Genomic DNA, 10,319 nt, shown 5'->3' with positions numbered 1-10,319 from the left:
AGTCACCGCAGCCCTCCCACCACCAAAGCACCACAGTCCTTATCTAGTTTTACTGTAATTTCTATGAGCAAGTACATTGTTAAACACACAAGGACTTTTGAATTTTCACTTTTGCAACTGTCGTTTATATACTGCAGTCTACTTGGATGATTATACCTGTAGGATGAATTCCAAAAGGGAGATTGCTGGGAAAGGATGCTCAGTGCACTACTGAGAGATGCCGAGAGTATTAGTTCCTCATGAACGCCTAAACCTGTTTGCTGCTCCTTCCTCTTAAGGCATGGAGATGGGTTACATAAACTATTGGGGTTCAACACAGACACCCTTCACACACTCTAACTGTAACTTCTATTCCTCTCTCTCCAGGACTGGCTGTTGGAACTTCCCCCAAATGTGGGCAAGGGTGGTGGCTCGGGGCAGTAACTCTCCTAGGTCTGGTCCACCCCCAGACCCACAGAAAAAGGCCAGACAGGGCAAAACAGAGTGCTCTCCATCATTGTGCTGTGCTCCCTCTGGAGCACACACTTGCAGTCAACAATTGACCCTGAATCTCCCCCAACCCCCAGGTGTTGGAAATGGGCACAGTCACACTTGCCGCTGACCGGGGCTAGGGAGGAAAGGAAGGGCACCTGCCCAGTGTAGGAATCTGCGTGGACACGTGGCATAGGCTGCAGGCACACGCTGTGTGGTTAATAATGTTTTCTTTGAACTAAAACTCTTATTTTGAACTGAGAGTCCGACCCCAGTGGCGGCTGAAGAAGTGTCAGACATGGAGCCATCAGGAAAACAGGATGCTTTCCCAGGTCTAGGAAAACAGGGTGTACCTGGGTCAAGATGACCAGGGAAGTGACAACAAACTCTGGGAACATGACAAAGACCAGGACACCATGTGATGGGCTGTTGTGGTGGGAGTTTCTCTTATGGTTAGCTGTCTTTGTTTAGTTCCCTAGGAAAAGGACAGCTTGAGATGTCAAAACAGGTTTTGGAGGTAAAAGTTCTCTCAGATCGCTGGCTTTCTGACAACGAAGTGTGCATTATAGATTCAATTTCTGTCTCTGTTCAATTGGCTTCTGGCAGTGACAGGCAGCCTGACCCCAGGATTTTCTGGTTACACCACCTCACCATAACTTCACCACGGCCTCATGTCTGCACATTCACTCACAGCTGGCTCAGGTAGCATTGCCCACATTTCTCCTATTGGGATTCCGGACAGTTGGCACAGAGCTCACCTTTGGCCACACACTACCTGGGCCTTGGCCAAGTGTGCAATCTAATACCTGCTCCTCTCCAGACTGTCACCAGTCTGATTCTTGATTACCACCTCTGAACATGGCAAATGGGTGAACAAAGGGTCTCTTTATTCTTTGCTATTGTGAGAGACAGGAGGAACAGGAGGGGCAGACTTGGGGTTCCACTCAGAGGTCCTAGCAGCAATACTATTACTGCCAGGTATTATTTCTACCCAGAATTAGGTGACTTACATTGGGATTTGAATAATAATGACAAGGTAGTAACTGAATTATTTGCAAGGAGCAAATATTCCATAAAATGAGTAAAAATAATATCTACAATAATTGCAATGATACAAATAAGGGTTTTGTAGTACCTGATTGTCTTTGGTTGGACTGCTTGCTCTGCCTAAGGAAGAAATTACCTGCAAAGGCTCGTGGCAGTGGGAAAATCAAAGTTTCTTTTTCAGTTCAGACTCCAAGCTCTCACACGGAAAGAATCCTCTACTTCTTCACAGTGTCCTCAAGAAACTTGATGCTACAGAGAGAACACAGCTGCTGCCACCAGACAAACAACCAAGATCAGGGAGACATCTGGGCAGCAGATAGCCTTTCCAAGGGATAATAGGAAATGACTAAGAGCCAATGAGAGAGCTTTACTGGAGGAGAAACCTGAGACTGAGATCAGAGCCCACAGTCCATGCTGACTGAAGAGTGTGAGAACTCAGTACTTCTCAATAAATCTTTATTTCATACACATAAATATCTGTTTTGTAGGAAACTCCTGATTTGATATTAAAAGTGGTTATCCCTGATTAGTGAAATCAAAGAGAAATTATATATTCTTTACATGTGACTCCTAATGGATTCTGTAGCTTGTCTGTATTACAGAGGGAGAAAGGGAGGGTGAGATGTGGTGATTCTACTTTTACCACAAGGGAAATTTTTCAATGCACAAAGAATGTGTGCTTCTCTAAAGGTAACCTACAGGGTCTTAGAAGGATCCTGGACATGGAAGGGCAGAAAAGCTTTTTTTTGGTCGGGGCAGGAGGTGGAGGTAGGAAAAGGCAGGAAAACTCCATTCTGCCCTGCAGGTACGCACCTACCTTTGTATTCTGAAAGCCACAGCAATGGCTGCTGTCCTCTTCCACACCTCTCCTGACCCCTCTCCTTTCTGGCTGCCTAGGTGATGGTGAATTCCTTCAAGGTGCACTAGATGTAGGAGATGACAAGCCTGAGGATTGCATTTTGTCTGCTGGGTTATCCTGGGAGAAGCATGTGTCTTTGGAGCCCTGAAATGTGCTGGCTTGAGGGAAACAAAACATATTTACTATCTCAGAAGAGGATTGAGGGTGTGGTAGAGCTGGTAAACTTTCCCAAAGCCTCCCTCTTCTTTTGGGATCACCATGCACAAACACAGGGCTAGGTAACCAGCTGTTTTGGTTAATAACTCAATGTGAGCAACACCACTATGATAGCAAACATTATTCAGCATTTTTTTAAATTTATATATATTTTACATCATTGTTCATTTTTTTTTAACAGTGTTTGCTTTCTTTTCTCAGGTGTAGTCCCCATAGAATTTCCACCACCATTTCACCTGCACCATAGTCCCCTGTGCTCCTCTCAACCCCGCTCTCGATTCCTCTCCCTCACCCACCGCTGCAGAATGTCTCTGATTTATAGTTGTCTGTTTACTTTTATTTATTCAGCATTGGTTTTGACCAGCAACTATACCTCATTATTAAAGGCACTGCATTTTACCTATTTAACAAGTTCATGCCCAAGCTTTTATAAATTAAGCTGCTTTGTAAGTAGCAAGTATTTAACTCTTTGTTCACATCACATAAAGTCCTAGAAGTAGAAATGCTGGGTTACAGAATGTGCAACTCTTACGGTTATGTATTTGGAGGGGAGCCAACAGGTTTTCAATGCATGGTTCATTCATGTAAGGTACTCAAGGTCCTCATCCTTCTCACAGAAGATACCACCACCATTCCCCTTACTGACATAGCAGGGCTGGGGCAAGAGAGGAAAGTGGGCAATTCCTGGGATCCGCCGATGGGAGCAGGTTCTAAAGTCCTATGTGGGGCTCTGGGGGAGGTGGCCAGATATCCCGCTGGTGGCATAGGTGTGACACAGTGCGCATGCCTGACACAGCGTGCATGCCTGACACAGTGCGCATGCCTGACACAGTGCGCATGCCCGGTGTTACACAACTTCCGGTTGGCGTGGTCAGGGGGTGGGGCGATTGCGGTTTCCGGTGTGATCACCGATATCCGGTGTGATCGCGGCTTTCGGTTGAGAGCTGTCGGTGTGGAGTCTTGGTTTCTTTGTTCTTTCTCGCTGACTGAAACTCAGTGGGTAGGTTCACAAATCAGTCCTTTTGAGAGTGTGTGAGTGAATGTGAGCGGGTCACAGTGGTGAGATTTGTAGCCTCTGAGGAAGCAGGCCCTCGAGGCCGGCTTTCACACAGGTGTGGTAGCCTCCATCTTGGTTGTCGTCGCTTTGGGGCCAGGACAAAGGAGGACAAAGATGGTGGGCTGCAGCCGGGAGGAATCTTGGGGCAAGTCTTGGGGGTGTTATTTGATGTATCTGAGACTTGGAAGCACCAGGAACTACCAACAGCGCACAAATTCGGACTCCTCGGTGGGGAGCCGCAAGTGGCAGTGCATTAGACAGTCTCGTATGGGAAAGTACAATTGTGAAACTAAATCTCTTTAGGAAAGTCGTAATATATTTTTGAGTTGTTGAAAGTCTCTTATCTGCCAAATTGGCCTTGAAAAAATAATTTGAAGATGGCTTTATGTGATGTGGTTGGAAAACAGGTGGTTATTAAAATAATTTGAAGATGGCTTTATGTGATGTGGTTGGAAAACAGGTGGTTATTAATTCAAGACTTATTTTGGAGCTCTCATCCTATGTGGGAAAGAATTTAGAATCAGCAGTTGGCCATGGAAATTGTCCAGTATTGTAGCTGCACCCCTGCCCCCAATCTCCGTTTCACTTACTTGGGGTTATCCATGGTTGAAAAATACCACCTAAAGTAAGATCTTTAGAGAGCATATCCATGTAACTTTTATTGCAGAACATTGCTAAAATTGTTCTATTTTATTAATAATTAATGGTAACCTAATTTACAAATTAAACTTTATCATAGGTATGTATGTCTGGGAAAAAAACAGTATATAGAGTTCAGTACTATATGCAATTTCAGAAATCTGCTGGGGGTTTTGGAACTTGTCCCTTGTGGATAAAGAGGGACTAGTAATTCTTTTTTATGACATTCTCCAATTCCTGATTTTCTATTTTCAGTGTGAAAGATGAGTGCAAGATCAAGATCTAGATCTAGAGGAAGAGTGCGTCGAGAGACTAATCCTGATGCACGTGTGGTTGTGAGTGCTTTAACCTCTTACTTCCATTGGCAAAAATTAGTGTTTCTGGAAAAAATTGAAAAAAAATTGATCAACCAAGGTAGATATGCTGCATAAAGAGCTTCCTTGCTGAAAATAGTTGGAAAATGAACCTCACAAATGAGACATTGAGCAAAGAAACTTAGGTCCTGGTATTGCTTAGACATGTATATTGATATGCACCTAGAAATCATCTCATTGACTTCCTTATTGTGTTTATTATTAAACAAATAACACACAGTCCAGAAAATGTCATAATGGTTTCTGGAATTATTAATCCTTGAAGATAATTTTTAAGAGTATTTTCTGTATAGGAAGAGTAACTTTATTAAATAGACTACTTATAGAGAAGAGTACAGGAAAAACCTCCTCAGATTTGTGATTAGGTGGTGACACTATGTCCGTGTAGTATGTATATTTGTGCTTTCTATCATCAGAGTATTAAATGCAGTACTTTTTATTTACAGGGCTCTGCCTCCAAGAGAGCAGGCAATAAAAAATCTCAGCGCAAGAAGCCACCAACTGTGATTCCAACTATTAAACCTGAACAAGAGAAGAAAGAAGCAGTTGCTGTTCAGAGTGACCAGGGTATGGAGGAACATTTTGTATTTTATTTCTGATGTAGCCCTAGTAACAGGAGTAAATAAAATGTTCCCTGAAAATAGGCTGGAAACCTAGTTGGTAAGGGAACAGCAGAGTTTGTTCTCTCTCTCTCTGTTTTTACTCTTTCTGCATTCTGTCCATCCATATTTAAAATTATTTGGCATGCTTGAAAAATAAGCCCTTGTCCAGGCTGTATATTAACAAATCAAAGGAAAAAGCATTTGATTCAGACAAAATTCTATACTAATTCATTAGTTAAATTTAGTCTCACTAGATTGTTATTTTCTGAGCTGCTTAAGTCATTGCATCAAAGATTTAAGCAAACCTAGCTATATTATGTTTAGCTCTTAGATTGTAAATGTAAAAAAATTTCATGATACAGAGAATGCAGATGTGATAGCCTTTCCTAGTTGCTGTTAAAGTCTTCAGTGTTTTTAGCTTCCTGAACTATAATGTAGTTGTCACATACTCTTAAAATAACTTTAACCTAGAAAAGATTTATAATACCACTTTACTCCCTGAGTAATTCCATATATATCTCCTAAAAACAAGGATGTTTTCTTATACAACCCCAACACAATGATAAAATTCAGGAAATTATTCTTGAATAGTTAGTTGGCCTAGCAATACACTTTATAGCACTGTTTTTTTCCTGATCTAGGATCCAATCCAAGGCCACCATTGCATTTAGTTGTCATCTTTCTAATCTGGATCTGTTCCTCAGTTTTATTTTGTCTTTCATGATTTTTTAAAAATTAAAAAAAAAAATTATCGATCTAGTAAATGACAAATTTTGGGGGTACATCTTAACCTCTGTGTGTATAAGCCTCACCCCCCACCACAATTCCAGTGGCCTTCCCCCTCTCAGGTTCACACCCTTTACCCTTCCCTCATCCCCCCCAACCCCCGCTCTGGTAACCACTCTGTTTTTCATGCAGTCTAAGTTATTCTTGTTGTGATTTGTTAGGTCTTTAGTTTTGGTTATTTGTATTCCACATAGGAGAGAAACCATTGAATAACTGCCTTTCACTTTCTGATTTATTTTGCTTAGCTTAAATGATTGACTTGTTTTTGGAATCCAAAACAATTGTTTTATCTATGTTCCTAAGTTTAGATTTGTCACATTTAGAGGCTTTTTTCACTTATTATTGGGGCCTGCTTCATGGCAGATAATATACTAGACCTTGAAGACATAAATAGTAAAATAATTTCTCTCTTGAACTCACAATTTTGTCAGAGAAATTCATCTAAACAGTTGACCTATTGAGATCAGTGCAACAGTAGAAGTATATACAGGTTACAAAGATGATGACTAAGTTACCTTAAACATCATTAGAAAAAGAAATACTTCATAGAGGAGGTAATATATAAGAAACACAACTTTAATGCTCACTGCATTCTTATGTATCACATTACAATACTAACTGACAGAGCTTGTTTAATAACATTAAGTTATGATGTACTGCTTAGATTAACTCTCTATTTATATAAGAAACTGATGTGGAGACTGGTGACCAGAAAGTGGATCTGAAGAAGACTGAGGAGGAGCACGGAGACGGCCCTGAGGTGGAGGAGAAGACTCCACCTGATCCGAAACCTAAAGTTTCAGAAACAGGTATGTTAGCAATTAAGAATGCAAGTCATGGGGTTGATCTTTTCCACAATATGATTATACTCTAGTAACAAATAGCACATACAAAGATTGTTTGAAAGGTAGAACAGACACCAAATGCTTCATTTAAAGACAGTGTCAGGTTAAAAATGAACCAAGTCAAAGCCATATTGTTGAGTTTAAAACATGCAAGCATTATTATTTTGTAGTATAAGTTCTTTAAGACCCAATGCACATCATCAAATACCTTTTAAAGCACATAAACTACTTAACATACCCCACTACTGATTGGATGTCTAAACAACACAGTAGTATTGATTTCTTTTTTTTTTCTTGTAATGTGCCAGAAAAAAATCACATTTTTCAAAAATCATGTTTTCTTTTAGACACCAAAGAATAATAATGGATCTGAATGTTTTGGCTTTTCTGGTTGGTTGGTTGTTCTTTTAGAACTGTGAACCTGTCTGGGAAATGGTAGTATTGTCCCCTTACATTTTAATGTTATCTTTGTGGTAGTGACTTAAAACTAGTATGGTTTTACTATCTACACTGGGACACTTGAGAGTTGAAGGGAGAGCTTTGACTGTCTATAGCAGGCCAACAGGCACAAAAGGAATGAATGGCATCCTTAATATGTATAGGCCATATAAACATTCAACTAGATGAATGAAATATTTTTGCACAAAAGAGACAAACCAAAAGGAATGTTATTTTTTATGCCTTCCCTTTAAACACTTCTAAGTAAGATATTAGTATTTTAGTTAGTATATATAATTAGAAAAATGTTTCAAATCAGTGCATTTAAATAACAGGGTTTGTCTGTTTCTTGAAGTTTTTGATTGATTTTATCTAACTGAAATCACTGGCAAATTCTACTCTCTACTTAAAATTGTCTTTAAACGAGCTAATAGAATTTAATCTGTTATGGGCTCGAGAAATCTAATTTTTTATACTGCCAAAAAGAGTGATGCTAATTGACACAGTTAGTATCTGTATGCCTGAAAATGTCCATTAGCATAGAAGTCTATGCAGTGGTTAGGGTTTTGGTTTTCATTCCATCTCATAAAACCAAAAATGTGGTGTCCTTTGTGTATGTTTATGGTCATTTAAGTAAAGTTCGAATGTACTCCAATGATTATTTTTATGTTTTAGGTGATGAACAGCAGTAAGTTTAAAAGAAGACAAGCCGAAACAAGCCATGTTGTTGTTATATTGATACATTGACTTGTCTCATTATCTCAATAAAGCTCTGCATCTTATTCAGAAGTCATGCTGCTTTTGTTAAAACTGTTCCTAGGAACTTGATATTGTTGTAAATGGTATCTTAAAACCCCTGCCTTCTGTCTAGAGCTGGTAGGTAGAAGTGCTGTTGATTTTTGTATAATTTTTTTCCTCCAGCAACTGTGCTAAACCTATTCTAATCCTTCATCTCTACATCCTGTTGGGTTTTCTACATATGCACATATAATGAGTTTTATTTCTTTCCTGTGAATATTTATCCCTTTTATTTTTGTCATTATGATACCAGCCAGATCTTTCAGTACAGTGTTGGCTAGGAGTGATGATAGTATCGATCTGAAGAGATGTGAACTTCTACATCTGAGTCATATAGTGTTGTATGCCAATGTTACCTCAGTAAAAAACAATCTAAATTAAAAATGTGATGATAGTGGACATCCTTGTTCCATTCCTGATCTCAAAGGGAAAACATTGAACACTAGGATGTATACTAGTTTTTCTTAGATTTTTTATTTTTTTGGTGGGACCCTTGCCGGCGGCCGGGGAATGAACCGGCACTGCAGAGGCTGTGGGCAGCTTTGCAGCCCAGCGCTCAACCGCAGCGCCACCAGGGGAGGCCCCTTAATAAGATATTTTTTGCTAGATGAAGGAAGTTCCTTTTTTTTTATTTCTAGTTTGCTGAGAGTGCTTCCAGTGGATTTTTGTAGGATTTTACCAAACACTTGTACTGCATCTGTTGGTGACAGATCATCTGTTATTTCTCCATTGTCTTGGTAATGTGGCATTCCTAGAATAAACCCAATTGAAGTCATGATAGATTGTCTTTTTTATGTATTACTGGATGCTTTTCCCTAAGTTTTGCATAATTTGAGCATGAGTGAAATTGGCCTATAATTTTTTTTAAGATTATGCATACAAGAACTGGGGTACAGGTCAGAGGTGGGGATGGTGGTGAGAGGATTCACCAGAGACAGAGTGGGGAGCAGAACAGGCAGACTGACTGAAATACACTGCTGAGGGGAGCAGCGGGCAAGACAGGACAGTTCTGCTGCGCCATGTGGGTCACCTCGGCCGGGAACCAAACTCGTGCTGCAGTAGCTGCAGTTTGTTTCATAGTGCTGATGTTTAACCCCTTGTGCCACCGGGGAGGCCCCTGGCCTATAATTTTTTTAAAGATTTATTTACTTATGCATACAAGAACTGGGGTGTAGGCCAGAGGTACAGGGGGTTAGAGGATTCACCAGAGACAAAGTGGGGGGGGGGCAGGACAGGTGGATCTACTGAAATACACTGCTGAGGGGAGCAGTGGGTGAGACCAGAGGTTTGCTACACCATGTGGGTCAGCTCCTTGGCAGGGCATTGAGCTCAGGCTGCAGTAGCTGGCGACAGCTTGATAACCCTGAGACTTTAACCCCTGTGCCACCAGGGAGGCCCTGGCCTATAATTTTTTATGTATGCTTTGATAGCAAAGACTTTATAAAATTAATTGAGGTTTATATCCTGTTTTTTTATTTCCTGGTAAAGTTCATCTAACATAGGAATTATTTCTTTTTTTCTTTTTCTCTTTTTTAAAGATTTATTTATTTATACAAGAACCGGGGTACAGGCCAGATTTGCAGGAGGGTGAGAGGATTCACCAGAGACAGAGCGGGAAACAGAACAGGCAGACTGATGAAATACACTGCTGAGGGGAGCAGTGGGCGTGGCAGGAGAGGTCTGTCGCGCCATGTGGGACCTTTACTGGCAGCCGGGGATCGAACCGGCACTGCAGAGGCTGCGGGCAGCTTCACAGCCCAGCGCTCAACCACTGCGTCACCAGGGGAGGCCCAGGAATTATTTCTTAAGTGTTGGATAGTATTTGCCAATGAAGCCATCTAGGCCTACAGTTCTCTTTTCAGGCAAATATTTTATTAATGATGTTAATTTCTTATTTTCTGTTTCAGTCAGTTTGGTATTTTATTTTTATAGGACTTTGGCCACCTTCTCTAGTTTTCTTTTTTTTTTTTTTTAAATAGAGGCATGTTTTATTTATTTGTTTGTTTGTTTATACAAGCACTGGGTACAGTCAGAAGCGCGGGAGGGTGAGAGAATTCACCAGAGCCAGAGCGGGGAGCAGAGCAGGCAGAAGGACCCAAGTACACTGCTGAGGGGAGCAGCGGGCGGCAGGAGAGGTCTGCGCGCCATGTGGGACCCTCCTCCGGTGGCCGGGGAGCAGCCGGGGAT

At 41.0% G+C, this 10,319-nt stretch overlaps 1 protein-coding gene across 1 annotated transcript; it reads left to right on the top strand.

Moving 5' to 3' along the window:
• Nucleotides 1–3,473: 3,473 nt before the first annotated feature.
• Nucleotides 3,474–8,137, top strand: PAGE4 (PAGE family member 4). Its single transcript, XM_037513062.2, has 5 exons — nt 3,474–3,593; nt 4,545–4,624; nt 5,110–5,230; nt 6,738–6,860; nt 8,010–8,137. The coding sequence occupies exons 2-5, from the start codon at nt 4,553–4,555 to the stop codon at nt 8,024–8,026; spliced, it is 333 nt and encodes a 110-aa protein (XP_037368959.1). The 5' UTR covers nt 3,474–3,593; nt 4,545–4,552; the 3' UTR covers nt 8,027–8,137.
• Nucleotides 8,138–10,319: the final 2,182 nt, after the last annotated feature.

Source organism: Talpa occidentalis, unplaced genomic scaffold (genome assembly GCF_014898055.3).
Source record: "Talpa occidentalis isolate TD23 unplaced genomic scaffold, MPIMG_talOcc4v2.1 talOcc4.15, whole genome shotgun sequence".
Classification (NCBI taxonomy): Eukaryota; Metazoa; Chordata; class Mammalia; order Eulipotyphla; family Talpidae; genus Talpa; species Talpa occidentalis.
Note: the sequence above shows the minus strand (reverse complement) of the source record. Positions and strands in the feature narration are given on the sequence as shown.